We start from the raw sequence: 21,406 nt of genomic DNA on the forward strand, positions 1-21,406 counted from the left end.
GATCTGAAGTGTTGTAAAGAAAGTTTCAGCGAAGCGCCCGTGTGTGTGTGTGTGTGTGTGTGTAAACCCTCCACCTTTGAAGTGGTTTCAGAGTACATCAGTCGTGCCACAAATCCATAAAAAGAGAGAAAGAGATAAAAACAACTCATAAAAAGTCTTGCATAGAAATACAGCAGAAAATGGGACAAGCATAATGCTGCTTTATTCTACACTGTGCTTTATTACTGGGCTTAAGCGGAAACGCGTCATTCAGTAAAATTACAAAAGAGAGTCTAGGGACCAGAGAAAGATGGAGTTGAGAACAGGGCAGGAGCTGCAGCAGTACTCCGACTGCTAATACAACTCAATCTCATTGTGATAGGCTTGGCATAAATCCACATATACTACCCAGCACACTCAAATGTGCTCAAAATGTCTGATTTTTTTTCTTTCCTTTTTTTTTTTAAACCCCATTTTAATGCAATGTTTCTTGTAAGTTCAAACACTTTCTGATGAGTTGAAGACAGTGCTAATGAAGAACGGCTATAAAACCAGAGTTGCTGAGAGTTTGATGGATTAGTGCAGTTTTTCTTCCTTTTTTTTCAGTGTTTGAAAAAGCAGTGAAGCAAATCGGAGTTCTGACAGACCCATGGAATCGCAGAACAGAAGAAAACAGCAGACAGTTCTAACAGGTGCAACGAAAACTTTTGACACCAGTCCTTCATGAGTTCTACATTCTCCATAAAGGGTTACCCTGATTCTGCCAGTTGCATTGTTCCATTGTGTCTCACGATACAAAGACATGTAAAAAATATATATTTTAAAAAGAATCATTTAAATGACAAAATCATATTCGGTGTGGTTACAAACATAAAAATGTAAACCATTTAAATGATAAAAGTACTTATATATTATTATTTTAAAATGAAGAAAATAAATTTAACAAATAACATTTGAAAAATAATAATAATAATAATACATAAATAGGCAATTAAGCATGTTTGCAGCATACCTGAAAGTGACATTAATGTTCGGATGAAATCTGATGGGCTCTTACGTTCCACAATAGCTTACAACCATACTGCATCTCTAGGGACTAGAGTTTACCTGCTTTGATTCAGTGTTTCATTTTTTCTCTAAATTTTCCTAGTCATCCAGTCTTTCTAGATACAAGTAAAAGACTATAAAATATGCAAACCTATATACAGAGGAACAGCAAAAAAGAGAAAAAACATTTACAGTATATTCAGTAGTTCATGTATATACTTATATATACTTATAATAAAATTTCTGTTATGTCTTGTCGGTTTTGTCATCTCTACATTGCCAGATTGCTATGTAAACAGTTGCAGCTGAAACGGTTAACATGGCGGAAGATGATGAGCGCGAGACAGACGGTTGAACCGAAAGGGAGATAAAGACAGGTGACATTTAAATCCAACAGACGGAATGCATATCCTTGCAAAAGATCCTGGAATACCTGAATGATCATGTGTCGGAAAGATCTAGAAGGCAAAATACGACACTCTCGGAACCCGTCTGAAGACGCGTCGATTCAGAACTGGATTCGCCTTCGAAATGAGGTGAACAGACTACTGCTTTTTACCCTCTATACAGACGCTTTACTCTTCGGTAAAGCGAATTAACCAGCTCTGAAATGATCATATATTTACAATAGTGCCATCTTGTATAATAGGTCAATTGCAACGCATAACCAAAAATCGTTCAAGTCCTCAATTTGCATTAACAAGAAATTCAAAAACTCGCATTCCCTCCTCAGCCCGCGCACGGGAAAACCCCTCGACTCCGTCTGAACGCTGAAGCAGCACATGTAAACACGCAATACGACATTTGTGCAAAACTTACATAATGCCCACTTCATTGTAACGGTAAGCAGAACGTCGAGTGGGTGGAAATCGATAAATGGCGGTGTCAAGCTGCACAGGTTTGTTATGTCAACAGATATTTGAAGGCTTTGCTGTTAGCTGTAGCTATAGTAGTTCATTTTATTTTGTAAATAAGGAGAGTGTTATCGTTGTTTTGACATCATCATTATAATGAATGGCTGCTAGCGGTGTTGTAACAGTGCTGCCAGATGCACGGACGCACTTCTGACAATTTGACGGCGCATGCGCGATCGCAGTTCGAAAAACGTCTAGGCGTTCGTTTTGAAAGCCAGCGCTCGATTCTATTGAATAGCGTTGTTTGTTTGCGAATGTTTGGAGGCAGATATGTCCGTATTATCTACTATTTCGTAATGATCCTGTTTCTCATTAAACTCTTATGAGAAGAGGCCTTCTTGCATTTGTAAGTAGCACACGTACACAAACGGAATCAGCGCGCGCGTGTGTTGACGGATAAATAACGTTGTATTGGATCGAGAGGAATGCCTGCAGATTGCAGCTGCCGATTTGAGATTCTTTCCAGTGGTAGAAGTCCAAAGCAAAGCAGTGGTTTCAAACACCAGCTTAAATCTACAAAAAAATTACAGCTCTACATATCGAATAGCCGGTTTCTATATATACACACATATAAAATATATGCATATAAATACATATATGGGTTTTGGGATTAATATCGTATGTAATCTTTAAGATGGTCTCTGAGCTACAAGGTCAGGACATAAGATAGAAAAGGTAAGGCTGCATAATGGAACAACCCTTCCCATGCACCCTTTCTCTCGCCACAGAGAAAAACTAGAAGAGAAATAAAAATAAATATTCTTCATTTTGAGCAGTAATTGTAAACTAGCGGAGTGAAAGGCCTCAAAGGGCCATTGGAAACATTTCTGCCAGTTCAAAAGCATATCAGCAATCTATATGTATGCATTTATGCATATAGTCATATATGTTCTTTTTATACATATATCTTTTTTTCCTTTCTTTTTTTTTGTTAATACAACTCTTAAACCGATTGGCACAGCAAGAGATGCAGTGGTCTGATTATGTTACAGGTTTAAGTATTTTTTTCTTTTTCGGTTTCATTTGTGATAAAAAGGTTTGGTCATTTGGTCCCTACACAACTAAGGAATGACAGGTAAGTCTCCCAGCGGACGGAGGCTGTAGTTTGTGGCAGCCATTGCCCCTGGAAACAGACAGGCACTCCAAGAAAAAAAGTTGGCCATCCCGAGTCGAAGCAAGTTCTTGTCCTGAATTGTCAAATCCTTCCAAAAATTTCTGTCTTTCAAGTGTTTTTTTTTTATATCCATTTTGTTGGTTTCTAAAACAGTTCTTTAAAAAGTTTTCCCAAAGACGTGTTCAATATTACATGATTCCCATCTAAAAGTCTATCTTAGTTGTAAAAAGGTTTTTTTTCCCCATACTACTAATTCATAGATTCCGAGCATTTTGAGGACTTTCATTGTTTTTCTTCTTTTAAATATATGTTTTTTTGTGTTGGTCTTCAGTAGTGTTTTCTGTGGTTCTTCAAAAAAAGGGTTCGAGGGTTTCGAAGAAGGGAGTACGGTATGGTCCAGTAACCCCGCGGCTCCCCTGAGTTAAACACTGAAGTCCAAAAAGGTCCAATGAGCCTGGTGGTGTTGGTATATCATGCGGCTACGTCCTCCTCATGTCCCTCTTCAGCTGTACTGTATCCCCAGCCCCGATGATCTTGATCTTACAGTATGTGTTTTCAAATACATTTGGCATGTTCTCAACGTGTTCCAGCTCTACAAAACCTAGGAAGGAAACACAAAAAGGATGGAAGCATTTAAAGACACAAAATGAAAATTCACCCCATCAAATCTTAATGCATGTTGTTTATCTTATTGTCAACAAATCATCCATGCATGTGTTTCAATTAAAAAAAAAAGACCCGTAATGTTTAATTAATTTGTCACAACTAGATCTTCCATTGAAAAAATTATACTTCTCAGGTGACGTGCTGTTTCATTGTGACTTAAAAAGTCTTGTTAACAATTTTGGATGAAGAGGTACTATACTAAAGTTAATCATTTTTATATTTGTTATTGTTTTTTTATTTTATTTATACAATTATTTTCTTATTAATAAGTACTATATTTGTTATAGTGGGCCCTATTTTAACGATCTGAAACGCAAGTGTCAAAGCGCGAAGCGCAAGTAACTTTGTGGTCGGGTCCCGGCGCTGTTGCTATTTTCCCGGCGGGATAAATGGCTCTTGCGCCCGGCGCAAATCTAAAATGGGTTGGTCTGAAGTAGCTTCATTATTCATAAGTGTGGTTTGGGCGTAACATGAAATAAACCAATCAGAACTTCATCCAACATTCCCTTTAAAAGCAGGTGCGCAAGTTCCATTATGGATTGCTATTATTATGGCGTATTTACCAGGCGCACGCCAGGAGCGGTTCACAGCCGAGGAGACTGATGTTCTTGTAAGAGCAGTGAAAGACAGAGAAGTTATGTTGTATGGGGATGGGAGAAACCCACCCAAAATAGCGTCAGTTAAACAGGCGTGGGAGGAAATAGACACAATTTGTCAGATGTCCTTATATACACATATGTCTTGCCACTATTTGGCCAACAGGTCTGATCCTTAATTACTACAATTAGCCTGAATAATTTGTAAGCTAGATTTATGCCTATTTTTTCACATCTTCGTGGCACACCACAGTGATAACACGCCTCCTTTTTTGCGCTGAACCGCCCAGGGAGTGCAAGTTCATTCACTAGTTTAGCAACGTGCTTCTGTGGAGGGAAAAGCGCGCTTTGCGCGGGTGCAAAATAGGAATGACACATGCGTAGGGGTACAAAGTCAATTGTGCTGGGTGCTAGATAGGGCCCAAGATGATTTACATAATTATATAAATAAGTAGTTTTTTGTATAAATCATCACATCTTTGCATAAAAAGCTGTTATTTCTTAGAAAAAAGTATATAAACAAATTTGGAATGTCAAAAAACTAAAACAAATGTTACAAATAAATTAGTCTCGACATCCTATGAAGTTTTTCTTCTACTTATTGTTTTAATGATGTTAGCTATTTTATCATAAAACAACAAAAATACTGATTAGCAAAATGATTTTTGCAGTGTATCTGGAAAAGGGCTTAATGTATGAGGTCAGTGCTGAGATGTGCAACAGACATACTGTGCAAGTAGAAAAACTTGGCTGAGTTAAAATTTTAAGGCATCAGCAGGGTAAATTTTCTATCTTTATTTAGATGAGATGATGTTGAGATGAAATTAAATACACAGAAATGACTAATCTTTCACACCTTTGTCACAGCCCAGACTGGAGAAGGGTCCTATTTTATAATTACATTTACATTACATTTATGCATTTAGCAGATGCTTTTATTTCAGATTGAATCTATATATTGAATTACACTGAGTAGGAACGGATATCATTGTGTCAGTGAATGAATCACTCATACTTTTCAATGACTCTGTTCACAAATTTGACTGAACTGATTTGTTCACTTGTATAGTATGTGTGTATCCTTGTGTCTTTTGGCTTCAAGGTGATGTGGCTAACCTGTCCTTCCCTGTGCGCAGCGGCGGCCTTCATCCCCAGGGTCAGGGGTGGCTGGGGGGAGGGACGGGGCTAATATGGGCGGTTGGCGTCCTTTGGCCTCTTCAGCTGCACTTTCAGTCTCTTCATGCCGATTTGAAAGCCGTTCATGGACTGGATGGCAGCTTGAGCGCTGCCCGGGTTATCAAAGCTCACAAAGCCTGGAGAACGAAGGGAGAAAGATGGAGACAGAGAGAGGACGACAGGTTAGCACCAGATGGATGATAAGGTAATGCAATGGACAGATGGACATTAGATAGGATTGAGGGAAAGGGAGAAATTAGGCCAGAAATGATTTTATGACAAAGAATGAGGTGAGCGTGAAATGAAGGAGGAAAGGATATCGAACAAGTTTACTTAAGTGATCGTGACACATTTTCTAGTACATGTTTAACATTCAACATATATGCACAAAGTCCATCAATACAGTACAAAAGCATACATAATATACACAATAATCAGAAGCACAGAGAACATGCAAAATCTACAGTAAAACACAATATCCAGTCGCTCCTAGCATTAGTAAGAGTCCTAGCATAGTCGTTCTTAGCATTAGCAAGAGTTATGATGTAATGTCTCATAAAATTTAAATGTAAATTTGTATTTCTGCTATGTGAGCGGCCACATCGGGAACAAATAGTGAAACTACACTCTCGGTGAGTGAAAAATAGCTTAGTTGATGTTTTTTTTTTTTTTTTTTTGTCAATCTTTTTAAATAGTTTTTCTAGTTATAAGCTTTTTTTTCAAAATGTCCATCTGGTGTGAAATATACTGAAATATATTGAAAAATAATTTGTCATTTGTCATTTGTTTCTCATCACTTTGGTGGCTGTCAGTGTATTTCAATGGTAGTACTTAAATAGGTTGGTATAAAAACATATCAGCTAATGAAAAACGTTTGTGTGTGTGTGTGTGTGTGTGTGTGTGTGTGTATTTTTTTTACTATGAATTTAAGTTAAGTCTGTAAAACCTAAAATGTCGAAAAAAGTTTTGGCAACCACAGCTGCCGGTATTTTCCTGTAAATTTTACTGATTTTATTTTACAGTGTGTGCAAGATGAATTGATAATATTTTTGGTTCATAGAAAACTTTTCACTGTGTGTTAGCATTTAGATGCACTTAAAGCCATAAAACTGTCATTTCAGTTTTATGGGGTCTAAGAAATATTTTATGCTTATAATTTGTAGTATAGCTACTTCATTAAAAAGGTAGCTTGAATAACAACAACAAAAATATATATATATTTGTTTATGATTTATATATTTGTAGTTTTTTTTCTTCTTCTGGTAAGCAAAGTGTAAATGGTGTAAATCATCTTCAGTGTGTTATTGTCTTAGCAATTACAGCAAATTTCTGCCAGTAAACACATGATCATTTCAACACAAATTATTTGCTCTCATTTTCTCATCTACTTTCTCATTTCTCTCAGTTGTTCGGTCTTGAGGTATTGTGAATATTTCAGCTGGCTCAGCATTTCAAATCATTACCTCCTGCTAACGGTGCTTACATTTAGTTGAAAATTGAATAGCGTTGTGTTTGTTCATGCATGGGATGCCTCTGATAAGTCAAGGAGCCAGTGAAGCTGCAGATAGTGCTAATTAAAATATAGAGGTCCACATTAGTCATGAGCGGGACATGCTAACACGCTTCTGCGGTTTCCCCCTACAGCCTCATGTCCCACGCTGATTAAGGACATAAAGATGCTACTCTACATCCTCTTCATTTTTTCCTTTAATTTTCCATTCATTCTTTTTTTCCTGTCTTAAGCCAGATGAACACTGTGTGATTTTTATTTTTCCCGTCCTCTATGATTGGTGCTTCTCAGAAAGTAAAATGAATCGACATTTAAGGTGTAAACTATACATATTATCTACGACTTTGACCGTGTCAAAGGTTTGTTCTGACATTGCAATTTTCACACAAAACCGAATTAATAACATAAATCCAAAACGAAAAACACCAACCGAATTAATAACAAACTGCAAGACTTGAAAAGCGTGAACTTCTGGTGATTTTGATAGTCTGATTACAATACTAATATATCATCATAAGATATTTATGTAGTTAAGTAAAGTTTACGTCAAAACTTTCGAAGCTACAATGCATCGCAAAAGTAATTTAGCTCTCATTGGTGAACGTCATACTAAGCGATCTAAAACTTATTTAGCCCTACCATCCCTAAATTGGAGCAAAAACCACACAGTGCGCACCCGGCTTCAATCAAAAGCTTCGCTGTGGTAGAGAAATGAGGTAAAAATGTTAATAGTGTGAGTAGGAATGAGAATAATCTTCACAGGTGTCTTATCATTTTTACCCACCAAAGCATTTACTTTGGTTTGTCGCCCGATCCACAAACACTTTGGAGGAGATGACATTACCGAAAGGCAGGAACATCTGCATCAGCTCGCCGTCCCCAAACTCCTGAGGGAGGTGATAAATAAACAGGTTACAGCCCTCTGGCCCTGGAGACAGAGAAAGAGAGAGAAAGACAAGGAGGATTGTGGGATACAGGGGATTAGAGAGACAGTTAGACATGTGGCATAGAGAGAATAGGTGGAAATGAGAGGAATAAAGAGAGATGGAGGTTAAAACAAAGAAATAAATGGTAGAATTAGACTAGGCTTGCCAAAGTAGAAGCTATAGAAACAGTTTCTCTTTATTGAGCAGTTGCCCTGGCATCTGAAATAGCACTTCTCTCTTTAAGTTGAATAGATGAAATAACCGTACAAACAAATACTCCAGGTTCTTCAGGCACTCCTGAAAAGAGTGGTTTTAGATTAGCTCTTCCTTCAAACTGTGTAGAGTGACAGAAAAGCACTGTATAGGACGAAACTCATTTACAGCTCTTATGGAGAAAGGACAAACTGCTTGATCGAAATTATTAGTTCACCTTGAGCTTTTTCATCGAATCACGGCACTTACTCTGATTGCAAAGGTTGTTTTTAATTTCCTGGGACAAATATAAGGCCCATCATACACAACAGACCACAATCCAAAGGGAATGACTGCAGCGTATACTGGGTGGGCAAAGATAGATGATCGAAAAACTAGCAATACTAATAAAACATCATTGGTTTTGTATTTATTGTGTATAAAGTTTGCAGTTACCACCAGTGTACATGTATGTTTGTGTGCTTATATATACATAATATACACAGTACACACATATATAAACAAAAACTTATTTTGGATGTGATTAATCATTTGACAGCACTAATTCATTATTAATGTATTTTCTACGCATAATTCCTTGTTTTAGAATCAACAACAAAGATATGGTGAATAAAGTTAAGCTGGTTTTGTCCGTTGCTTCAAAAAGAACGTGTACCTCGGTTTCTAATAACTTTAACATAAACATTATAACATTCTATAATGCATAATAAATCACGAGAACCACATACAAATCACGTACATGGGCTCCTGTCATCTGCATAGCAGTCTCTTCCTTTTTGTAGATCGTGACTCTGTATGATGGTTTACTGGTAATAAATCTGTATAGGTTTATAATAGCAGCCACTGGAGGGAGACGGAACCACAATCTTGAGTTTAATGTTTTACAAAGTCTATCAAGAACACTGAATATAACAACTTAAAGGATCATTTTAGGTAACTTTCCTAATGTCTGTTGATCTCTGACAGGCCATCATTCACCAGAGACAATCCTTTATCTTTTCCTGTTAGGGTTTGTTAAACTCTTTACTGATAGGATTTCATTATTTTTTGCTTGGTATCAAACCCAAGGCATTGTCTAGGGCAATCAAGGAAGATACAGTGATATTGTGAAATATTATTGCAGTTTAAAATAACAGTTTTCTATTTTTAATTATTTTAAATAAATGTAATTTATTCCGGTGTTGAAATCATTTCAGAAATAATTCTGATAGGTTGATTTGCTGCTTAAGAGACATTTATTACTATCATCAGTGTTATTATTATCAATGAATATAGTTCCTGCAGAATATTTTTTATGAAAACTACTTTTCATAAAACTTTCTTTTTTTTTTTTACTTTGAAGACAGAAATCTTTTGTAACATTATAAATGTCTATACTGTCACTTTTGGTAAATTGAATGCATCCTTTCAGAATCTTACTGGCCATTAACTTTTGAACGGAAGCGTAACTTGCATACTGCACAATCGATGTATAAAATCTCACATTAATAGGATGTCAATGAAAAGACAATTACGGAAAATGTCACAGAGAGTGACCACGTTGAATCCTTCACTCTTACAGGTGACAGATCTGACAGACTCACCTTCTCTCTGCTGCTGAGGGATGATGGGAGGCGGCTGGGGAAAGGCCTGGCTGATCTGTCCATATGCAGCGGGGAAGGCTGCTGAGACACACACACACCACACACACACACGCCAATGTGTCAGATAACACACACACGCTTCACACCTCTAATTCCAGCACACATACACACAGCGCATGTACATTTCATTAACTCGGAAGCAGGAAAATCACAAACGCCTCCATTGAGTGACAGACCTGCATACTGTTGGACTCCAGCGTAGGCCTGCTGTAGGGGGTCTGCTGCGGTGGGACTCTGAGCTGCCAAAGGAAAGAGATGAGAGCGTTACAGACACAGTCGGGGTCAGTGAGTGCACCAGAGTGTGTTCGGGGAGAGCTGTGCACCGAGAATGATCTTACCTCACTTCCCACCCCCTCACCGTTCACCCCCAAACAATTAAGCCGTGGTGCTCGCACGGGGCCCTGCCAAGCTTCCCCGCTGGCCAAGTGTTGGAAAGACAGCCGGAGAGTGTACAGAGAACAATATAGATCTACAGCTCTACACTGCACATCAATCAGCTGAGAGCTTTCACAGGCCCGGCCGGCTACGCTCCTGTTCTAAACACTGATACACATACTGGCAGCCTGCTAACTGAACGCTGCTAAAACACTAACGCGGTAAACACTGAAGCATCCACGCTCAGGATTGTGTGCTAGGTGCTCATTTGATGGACTTGTGAGTAACATTACATTTAAAAGCAGGGAGAATTCAGCCAAAAATGAACATCCTGTCATCATTAACTCACTCTCATGTCGTTCCAAATCTGTATGAACGTAAAAGATGATGAAGATGCTCTAAAATACACTGGCACTCTGGAATACTTGTTTCTGATTGGTCAATCACAGCATTCTGGTGTCAGATATTTCCTACTATTTGTTCTCATTCATGGCAACGCAAAATATCAGATTGCTCACCTGGGTAACTGAAAGCAATGCAACCTTCACATCTCTCACATCACACCGAGGACTTGTGTGCTCTTGTTTTAAATAAACGCAATTAGCGCCATCATTTTGAAGATGAAAACGGTCTCAGAGAACTTCAATATTAATATTTCTGTAATATTGTTGCAGTGTTTGTTTTGTTATGCAGATTGTTTTGTAATTCAAATTATAAAATCTCTAATGCATAATATACGTTATTATATTATTTTGTGTATTGTCACGAGGTTGACTGAATTATGGTAAAAACATTTTTTTTTTTTTGGTGAATTCAACAGTTCAATTATAGTTTTTGGTCCAAAAATTTTGCAGGACATACAGGCAAAATATTAAATAATTATATATATATATATATATATATATATATATATATATATATATATATATATATATATATATATTAATGTGTGTGTGTGTCTGTGCAGGTATATGTATATGTGCGTGTGTGTGTTGGTAAATATTGCTGTTTATTATATGTATTGTATTATTAGTGAATCTAAATGATATATAATAATAATATAAATCAACTAAAAAAATAAATTATTTAAATGTCCCACTACATTTAGTGGAAAACCATACCTTAATTATTTTAATATTTTAATGTAATCAAGACTTTTATTGTACTTGAATTCTTATATTTTCATTATTAATTTCATTAAAATGTTTTAAAATGGTCACATTGATGTCTTTCCACGGTTGAAATAGATATCTTCTAATATTCATTCATGTTTATTTAGGTGCTACAGTGATCTGTCACGACACATTAATGAGCCACAAAACAGATTTTGCCTGTTCTTACAGTTCAGTGCTTCTATGTCCCTCTTTTATTTTTCTGTATGAAACAGCATGAATAACATTGAGATACATGAAGATACAATGACCATTTTTTGGTGTACTATCCCTTTAAAGGGAACACAGTTCACTGTTGGTTGTTGTGTTGCTTAATGGACAAAGCTGTGGGCTGCTAACCAAAAGCTTGTAGGATTGAACTCCGGAATGCATAAGCATCACCACCGTGCCCTTGAATGGGTCACTTAAAATGAAAGCGTCTTCCAAATATAATGCATGCACATAAAACTACAGCCACACTACAACAACATCACTCTACAAAGCTGACGACACCAAACAAACACGAAGAAACTACTTACATGTCTCTCACTCCCTCTGTCAACAATATATACCACACACACACACACACACACACACACAGTAAAACAACACTGCACGACACTAACGTCTAAGGGAGTTCTATACCTTCTGATAGAGACGACAGGAAGCAGCTTCCCTGAACCCCAAAACAACTTCTCTGTGCCATGCCCAGGCCGCCCTTCTCCGAGTCTTCCCTAAACACCACTTCCTGCAAAACTGGGATAAGGCCAGGAAACAGGTATTTGCTTTTTTTTTCTCCTTTTTTTTTTTGGCACCTGACATGAATACCAAACCACAACACACAGACTCGCACTGTGACAGCTAACAGCCGACCACTGGCTATTTCCAAACGCAGTTAAATTAGAAACGTCCAGAGACATATTTAATGACATGCTTTTGTGTTTACTAAAAGATTGCAGACTCATCAAAACGAAGAACACTTATATTCCTAAACACATAAGTCAACAGTGCACAAGACTGCTTTATGTACAATCATAAAATTTGATTACGCTGTAAGAAATACAGTAATTCAATGACATCAATCGTCAAAATAGGATGACAACATACATTTTTTTATATTATTCCTGTATACTACTGTTGCAAAGTTTAACCATTAAGTTTAATAATAATTTAAGGTTCAAATCTGTCATATTTCTGCTGTGTATCTGTGGATGAGAGCATGTAGTATACCTGGGTACGGATGGATTCCATTGGTAAACATGGCCTCCGCTGGGGGCTGGCCGTTGGCCTGAGGAGGAGGCAGACCTGTGAAACCGTTGACACTAATTGGAGATGGAATGCTGGTCACCGTGGGAGCTGTGATGCCAGGGGGCGTGCTTCCACCTGGTGGGCGGGGCCAAGGAGAAGAGAGCATATTTGAAATGTATTGTAAAGTGTTACCAAATAAATTTAAATTTATTTGTTAATTTTATAACCAATTACTAATTACTATTATTTCTAAAGTTTAGATTATGTATTTTTATCCATATAATAAATGAGTTTCAATTTTTACCAAACAAAAATAAAAAAAAAACTGATAAAAATGATAACTAAAAATAATTAAAAGACTTTGAAGTTGAGACCAATACTGTCTGAGAATGTCTGCGTGTGTGTGTGTGTTTCCTCACCTGATGTTGGGGTCATGGGAGCCCCAGGGAGGCCGTTTATAGTGGCCATGTGTTGCATCTGTGCAGCAGCAAAAGCCGCCATAGGGCTGAGATATCCTCCCTGACCCACTGATGCCATCAGCGCTGCCTGCTGCTGAACCTGATGGACAAAACCACACTAAGATAACATCATCTCATAATGCATGGAGCACGGTGTATAATCGAGACTTTATAGAGTCGACAGATTTTTTTTCCACTGAGACCCTGCAGTTTTGTTGGGAATTGGGTGTAATGAGAGAGAGCGAGCTCTTGCCTGTGCATAGGCGCCGTACGCTCCAAACTGCAGGGCCATCGGATTGAAGATGCCCATCTGACCGGCCATCTGCTGCATGCGTCGAATGGTCCGTTCCTTATCTGTGTCTGCAAACTTCACCACCAGGCTGGAAGAAGCGCCCTGAAACACACACACACACACACACAAACAAAATGAGGACTCTTTGTGCTTTAAATGTTCTAATGATACAAAAATGCATAATCACATGTGCTGGCACCCACAGGCATGGTTTGGCTGCCGTGTAAAGTACTGATAGCGGCCTGAGCTTCTGCATGAGTGGAATACTTCACAAATGCACAACCTGAATAGAGAAAAAAAAAAAAAAACTCAGTGAAAGAAAGAAAATGTTGAGGGAGACCCTCTAACTGGGTCAAGAAGCCATGTTGTTGTAACTCCACAAATGATTATTAATCAATGTAATCTTCATTATATTATTGTAAGAGCACCTTTAAGATTTTTAAACAGATCTTTAAAATGCATATATTTTTAATGATATATAATATAATAATAATTATTAACATACAGACTTGAAAAGTAAACTTCAGTGATGATAAAAAATCAGACTGAAGCCAATAACCTTTGCTGTTTCCATCAGGACCTCTGAGGATGGTGCACTCCTCAATGCTCCCGAAGGACTCAAAAAGCCGCCGCACGTCGTCCTCACATTGCTGCTTATTCAGCATGCCAACAAAAAGTTTTCTGTCTTCTGAAACAAACACAGAGAAGTTGTTAAAGGCCACACAGGAAAACAACATCTGTCTGTCGTCTTGTGCTACTGCTCATTTCAATATATGCACAACGCCTCTTTTTTCCATTTTTACTATTTTTTACTGTACACGCTGTTTGCGCATTTTATTTTTAAAGACGACTGAATCTTATAATGGCACTCAAAATAAACAAGCATGAGGTGAGTACTGTAAAATGTAATCAAAACGCAATTAAAAGTCACCATTACTAAAGTGCAACAGCAAAGACAAACGTATTAAAAGTCCAAAAATAAACAACACATCGGATCAATCCCACAATGCATGCTTTTTATCCACCTAATATACAATTTTCTGTGGCTTAATCCAGAAGAGCACAAAAAAAAAAAAAACTACTGTTGGTGCTACTGTATAATGAAATGAGTTCATGAGCGAGTTATCTGTGGAGAACCTTTCGCCTAGTCGATTCTGCCACCTCAGGAGTCCCTTGTTTATTGTTTGTGCTGTTCTTTATCAGATTATGTAGACATTATTGAATTACACATCAGCGTGAGGGGAACAAAAGCGGTATTGTTTCAGGGTTTTATTAGGCTGTAATTGCAGTGTCAATGCTGCATGTGTTAAACTCAAGACAAGGCACAGAGTTAAAAAACAAGGCACACATTTATAGGGCGCAGAGGGAATTGGACTGAATATGAAAGTGTGTAAACATGCACACACATATTTATCTTACTATCTAAATGGTGACATACCCTAGACTTCTATTTATCTTTATTTTTTGTAATAAAAACTATTAATACAATGTAATTGTAATTACAGACTTACTCAAAACAATTGTGTGTAAATTGTTTTAGAAAAATGTGCTTTAAACAACTGAACGTTCTAGTGGATCATGCAGGTTGGTTTGTATACTGTTGGTAAACTTGATCAATGTGTATGTGTAATGTGTGTGTGTGTGTATGATGGATGATGCAGCGGAGATATTAATGAGCACTACTGTGTATGAGTGTGTGTGTTTCCTGTGTTTGTCCAGGCCTGCCGCTCACTAACATGCTTTGACAGGGTGTCCTTGCCCAGTCAACAAGACTAATCTCTAGTCCGGCCTCTCTCTGTGGGGAATGTTTACGAGTCTGGTGCGGGTATGCGGGATAAAACGCACACAAGCCCCAGGTAGCTTCAGATAGCTTAAAATGAAGATAGTCTGAAATCAAGCTGAAGCTATCTTAAAGGGATAGTTCACTCAAAAATCATAATTTACTCTCATGTCGTTCCAAACCTGTATGAGTTGCTTTTTTTATGTTGAACATAAAAATATATTTTGAAGATTGCTGGGAATCAAACAGTTGGTGGTTGCCATTGACTTCCACAGTATCTTTTTTCCCTACTATGGTCTTTGGTCAATGGGAATGTTTTTCCAGAAACAACAAGGGTCATAGATCTACAGTGTTTGGAATAACGCCGTTTAAAAGAACGGCATTAGGTAACGACTATATTTTTCCAGTAACGGGGTAATCTAACTAATTACTTTTCGCGTCGTTATAACGCTGTTAACATTACTGGACGTTAAATGCGGTGCGTTACTTTGCATTGATTTAATAAACTATGTAATCCAAACGCACCTCTGCCTCACACAGGCGCGTGAGCAGGTGAGTTAATGACAAGATAAGCGATTATGATTGGCTAAGGCAGAGTCATGTGTTTCATGGTAGCCAATCAGAGCCAGTGTTTTTACGCCAGCGACGTCAAACACACACACACACATGCACGCACGCGAGATTCGCAGCAGCAGCAGAGATGGCGAGTCAGGAGCAATCCGATGAAAAGTTGCCATTTTCAAGGTGGAGATATAAGGACTAATTCAAATTCATTGTGGTCAAATGCAAGAACATGCATGTAATGTGTACATGTAATGTGTGACACACGCATCTAAAAAGCTAGTGGCCAAAAACACTTTTCTTACAAAGATAATACTTGAAGTGCAGGATAAAACTCTTGATGTTTGTTGACGTGCAATAAATATTGAAAGTTATGTACGGACACCTGTCTATTCTACTCATTTCAACTGACTTGTGAAAACTGCTCCAAAAAAAAAAAAAGAAAAAACTTGTATATATTAAAATATATAGCAACTTTTTTTTTTTTTTTTTTTTTTTACAGTAACGCAAATAGTTACTTTCCCTGGTAACGAGTTACTTTTATTATAGAGTAATTCAGTTACTAACTCAGTTACTTTTTGGAACAAGTAGTGAGTAACTATAACTTATTACTTTTTTAAAGTAACCTTCCCAACAGTGTAGATCTATAAACATGTCCTAGGTGTAAATCACATTGTGCACATTTCCTGATAATGGTGGGACAGAAAAAGCTATTTTGTTTAGAACAACAAGTCTTTCGTTGTTGTCTCTAACCTGTGTCTCCAACTGTTTCCTCTCATTCCCTCTGACATCCATCCTTATTTGTCTCTTATGACCAGATCCCACCTCCTTGTCTTCTTTCTAACTCTCCTTTAAGTCTCTTTCTGTCTTTGTGCCTCTCACTTACGTTCTTTGTCTTTCCCACTTTGACCTTTAGAGCTCTCTCTCCATCCCGGCTTTCACTTTAAATGACTAGTGAATGGATCGGTCGGGGACGGCACATCAGTTTTGCCAGTGGAATCAGAGGGCTTTGCAGGGACATATATTGCGTTTTTACAGGGCTAACGGGGGATAAATTCAGCTGTCCATCATGACGAAGATGCCTGATCTGTCAAGTGTGTGTAAAAGGAAGACACTCCTAATTAGAGGAAGGACCAAGTGGCATGAAATGATGGGAGATACTCTGAAGGAGAGAGAGGTGCCTCCAAGTCTGACTCTTCTGTGTGTGTCTCACTCTCTCTGTGGGTCCATCAATCTTGGTTATCTGAAATATCTGACCCAAAAGTGGGAAAAGAGGAGCTCATCTCTCACCAAACTGCTTCCACTTTGTCTGTAAGTGACACACAGACACACACATGCAAAGTCAATGCATGGAAACTCGATCTCACTCCCCTGACCACAAACTTTATAATGTAATATATCATTTTAATGTTCTTATTATGTCACAGGCGAAAAGATTTTTGATAAACTTACTAAGATGCCACATGAGAACATTTTGAAGTTTATAGGAAGTCGTAGGGGAACCTTTTTACGTTTTTATGACGCCAACAAGGGACCTTTTCAAGTTCTTAGCAAATCATAGGAGAACCTTCTGATGTTCATTTTTATGTTCTCATTAAAAACAATGTTCTGGAGCTTCAAAGCACCTGGCTTCATTTTCTTTTCAGTTTTCTATGCCATCTAGAACCACTAAACTAATATTATGAATAAAGAAATAAATCTATTCTATTAACAAAACATTCTATTTAAAATATTGTTACATGTGATGATTTTTATATACCCATAATCACTGAAATTCTTAAAATAATAATAATAATAATATTATTAATAATAATAATGTTAGCTTGTTAGCTCTACCACAGAATAAAAAAAAGGTAATTGCTATTTTTTATATCACAACTCTGACTCTTTTCTCGCGAAGTTTATATCTCAAAATTCTTTTTTTCCCACAATTCGAAAAAAAATGGAGAGATATAAAATTAGGAGATAAAACGTTGCAATTGTGGTGAAAAGTGGTGAAAAAAAAAAAACTGTAAAATTTAAAATTTTTAGATCAAATTTCTGAATCATGAGTTGCCGATTTAGAATTGTGACAAAAAAAAAAAAAAAAAAAAAAGATTCCCAGATATTTAACATTTTAGTATTTTATCTCATGGCAGAAATAAGCTTCAATAGATAACAAAAAAAAAGCAAATAACCAAATAAATATTCAAAATAGTTTTCTGATAATTGAAAATTCATTTCATATTAAAATGGAGTTTAACAATGATAATTCTTCTCTCCATGAATTTGTATTTCCCATCACACCACTTGAAATAATTCATTCTAAATGACATGATGAAAAGGAAGTGACTTCATTTGAGTCTTGAGAAGCAATAAATGCAATACTAACACTAAGCATAATAAAACGTTTTCCTATTTACACTTTTAGTCTTAAATTTACCATAAAACTCTACAAACTTTCTCTTTCATACAACAGTGTTTGTCCATACAAAAACGAAAACTAACAAAACTAAAGCTTAAAAAACGTAGCTCTCCTAGCACCTCAGTGGAGGGTAATAATCAGAGTTATGTAAGGTGTGTGAGGGCCGACCCAAGATCCTCTGGGGCCCTGTACGACTGTCGGGTCTCATCGAGATGCGTCATTATATATGACACTTAAGAAGTGGAGATCTACTGGTAATGGAGACACTGATTTAGAGTGACAGGAAGGTGGGGGGAGAAACAGGAAGGGAAGAAGAAAAAAGAGAAGTGAAATCTACCTCCCCTGCTCTCACTGTCAGCTGGCTTCACCTGGATTGGCCTGTTCATCTGTGCAACACAGAGAGAAGAACGAGGGAAGGGGAAAGACAGGACAGACAGAAAGAAGGGGGAAAAGGACAAGAGAAGACATTAGATTTGTAGCGGAGCACAAAAAATATTCAAGTGAAGTGTTTACATTTGCAGTTAGTATCAATACGGTTGTATATGAGCCATTCCAGCACCATTTGTAAATTCCCACAAAAGTATTTTGTGAGCGTAAATATTTTAATTCAAAATTATGAAATTATTCTTTTCAAAGCATTATTTCATGATAGATTAAAATTCTTTAAAAAAATAAAACAAAAAATACAGTTAAGTTTACTGTACGTAATTCAAAATGAATCATATTATTTAAAAATATATATATTACCTTTCATTTTTACAAGCCCATACTGTAATCAAAAAATCGTGAATGTGTTTATTCAAAATTAACCCTAATGATGATTTCACATGTGCAGCCATCAAAATCTTTTAAAAATGGAATTATTCAAATTCAATAAGCTTATTTTATTAAAACTATTATTTTATGTGATCATTTGTACATGCCCAGTCATTGTAATCTATAATCTTTAATCTTTAAAATCTTAAATGTGTTTCATATAATGATTTGGCATACCCAGTGTCAAAATGTAAGAAATATACATTGCCGGGAAATTCAGAACAATCAAAACAATAGTTTTCTAATAATTAATGATTCATATCTTTAAATTAGATTAATATTAAAATTGATTTCAACAACAGTACTTCTCTCCATGAATTTTGATTTTCCCACTCAACCGTTTGCCTCAATGAAATTCATTTTAAATGACATAATGAAAAGGAAGTGACCATTTGAGTTTTGAGGATCCAAGTTCAAAGTTGGAAAGTTCTCATCTCATTTAATATTCATAAATTGTTGTTCTTTCATGCTTGACACAATTTCTCAACCATAAACATATCCACCCCGGCATATGAAATAGGCAGACCAAATTGCTTTTTTTCCTGCTATTTATAGAAAAGTCATTTAAAAGGTTAAGTAAATAGAAAGCCATAACCTTATCCCATAACCCCCAACATACAACATATTATTTAGGTTGAGATGATGTGATGCAATTTATTAGCACGTAAAATATTTTTTGTCCTATAGGATAATGGAAAAGAATATTGCATTTTTAAACACACACACACACACACACACAAAAATAAAAGAGGAAAAGGCAAAAGTTTCTTAGATTGAATAATTCCCAGCTTTACAACAGAACACAGTAAACATCAGACACACAAAGCAATTCAGAATGAAATATTAAAAGAAACGCATTGTCAGAGCATGCCACACATTTGCATACATCTCTGTTTATGTGTGTGAGTGGCACTTGCATATGAATGTGTGTTTGTGTGTGTGTGTGTGTGTGTGAAGTCTCACTAAAAGACGCTCACCATCATAAAATGTTTCGCTCTGCCTCCTTCACTTGTGGCAGATCCCCGACTGACTCCGGCTCAATAATACACGTAAGCCATGGAACGGTCTGCGGCAATCAATTTTTAATAATGCCAATTGTCACGCTGCCAGCAGGAAGGAGAACAGACCCGTGCACAGTGGCAGATACTGGCACAGGCCATACAGAGGAGGCACAGGGCACTGCCCCCAAAATAAGACACAAACTCCACTTTTCTATCGCTCATCTGCAGCAGTTTACTCGTGAAAATGAGTTGTGATTAAGCAGGTATTTTTTATGAGTAGCTTCCTGTGCTTTACCTCTACACCCCCTCACTGTCTGCACTGCAGAAACAGAAAAAGTCCTTAAGGAAAAAGTCTCTTCAGCTGCTATAAGCCAAAAATAGAGGAGGCATAATAGCAGTGTACAGTACAAGTCAAATTTATCAAATCAAGTCAAATGTTCCCTGGCTCCAGAAATATATCCCTTCTTATGACATTGCAATTTTATTTGGTTTAATAAAAAAGGTACTGTTCATTTCTTCTGCCTTGCCATGTGACCATTTTGCAGTTTAAGTACTTAATGTCTTTGCAACCTTGAAGAATTTTTAAGTTAATAATCACTCATTTTATTTTCAAATAAGGAATGCAGTGTTTTATATTTAATGAAAAACATGTAAATACCATGCTGTTTTTTTCTTTTGAGTCTTTTCTGTTTTATTATTCAACAGAAAAATTGACATAAAAATGCAGTTAATGATTTTTTTCACCCTTACTCAAAATCTTACAATAGAGTAACTTCACTGCAAAAGACTCCTTTATTGTATTTCCCCCTCATTTTTTGCATTCAATTTGGACAAAAGCATCTGGTAAATTAATAAATGCCCCCCCCCCCAATTACTCTGCATTATTAAATGCCAACATTCGGCAACAATAAACAGAAACCTAACTTCACTAAATATTATACAACAGTTTACAGAAATACAATGGCAATAATAAACTACTACATATGTTTAAATGTTTAATGTTTCATAATATGATAAAAATGTTTTACTGAAAACTTACACTACTCAAAATCACTTTTGTTCAAATTTTTTTTTTTTCATTTTAGAAATAAATCTATTATGCTCACCAAATCTGCATTTAATCAAAAATACAGTAAAAAGAGTAACATTTTGAAATATTATAACCATTTAAAAGAACAGTTCTCTATTTGAATATATTTTAAAATCTCATTTATTGTGATGGCAAAGCTGAATTTTCAGCATCAGTATACTTCTAATATGCTGATTTGCATAGAAACATTTATTATCATCAATAACTGTGCTGCTTTATATTTTTGTGGAAAAAGTGATGAATAGAAAGTTCAAAAGAACAGCATTACAAGCATTACAGAACAGCAGTAACATCATTTAAGTCTTGCTGAAAATATGTATTTTTATTAAAACTCTGGATAAATACAAGATATGAAGGAGAATGAATGAGAAAAAGAAAGTATGGAGTTAAAACAAACCTCTGAAAGAGAGTATAAAAGTTTGCATGTGCATTTCAGTGCTCGTCCT

At 36.6% G+C, this 21,406-nt stretch overlaps 1 protein-coding gene and 1 long non-coding RNA gene across 11 annotated transcripts in view; one reads left to right on the top strand and one right to left on the bottom strand.

The window, feature by feature from the left end:
* Positions 1-197: 197 nt before the first annotated feature.
* Positions 198-21,406, bottom strand: part of LOC127942135 (CUGBP Elav-like family member 4) — a 79,451-nt gene continuing 58,242 nt past the window's right edge. Inside the window, exons 3-14 of one of the 10 annotated variants that reach the window (XM_052537734.1) lie at positions 18,391-18,439; positions 13,868-13,996; positions 13,512-13,591; positions 13,270-13,410; positions 12,978-13,116; positions 12,541-12,693; positions 11,956-12,066; positions 9,961-10,023; positions 9,725-9,805; positions 7,787-7,930; positions 5,433-5,629; positions 198-3,655 (exon numbers count right to left, since the gene is read on the bottom strand). In XM_052537734.1, coding sequence (XP_052393694.1) covers positions 5,502-5,629; positions 7,787-7,930; positions 9,725-9,805; positions 9,961-10,023; positions 11,956-12,066; positions 12,541-12,693; positions 12,978-13,116; positions 13,270-13,410; positions 13,512-13,591; positions 13,868-13,996; positions 18,391-18,439 — 1,218 coding nt within the window. In that variant the 3' untranslated portion in view covers positions 198-3,655; positions 5,433-5,501. The remainder of the gene's footprint in view (positions 3,656-5,432; positions 5,630-7,786; positions 7,931-9,724; positions 9,806-9,960; positions 10,024-11,955; positions 12,067-12,540; positions 12,694-12,977; positions 13,117-13,269; positions 13,411-13,511; positions 13,592-13,867; positions 13,997-18,390; positions 18,440-21,406) is intronic. The other 9 variants (XM_052537739.1, XM_052537735.1, XM_052537737.1 and 6 more) reach the window with 9 other exon arrangements.
* On the top strand, positions 5,567-10,581 carry LOC127942136 (uncharacterized). The gene is made up of 2 exons (XR_008149265.1): positions 5,567-5,697; positions 9,703-10,581. It is a non-coding gene; the product is annotated as an uncharacterized LOC127942136 (long non-coding RNA).

Source organism: Carassius gibelio, chromosome A21 (genome assembly GCF_023724105.1).
Source record: "Carassius gibelio isolate Cgi1373 ecotype wild population from Czech Republic chromosome A21, carGib1.2-hapl.c, whole genome shotgun sequence".
NCBI lineage: Eukaryota > Metazoa > Chordata > Actinopteri > Cypriniformes > Cyprinidae > Carassius > Carassius gibelio.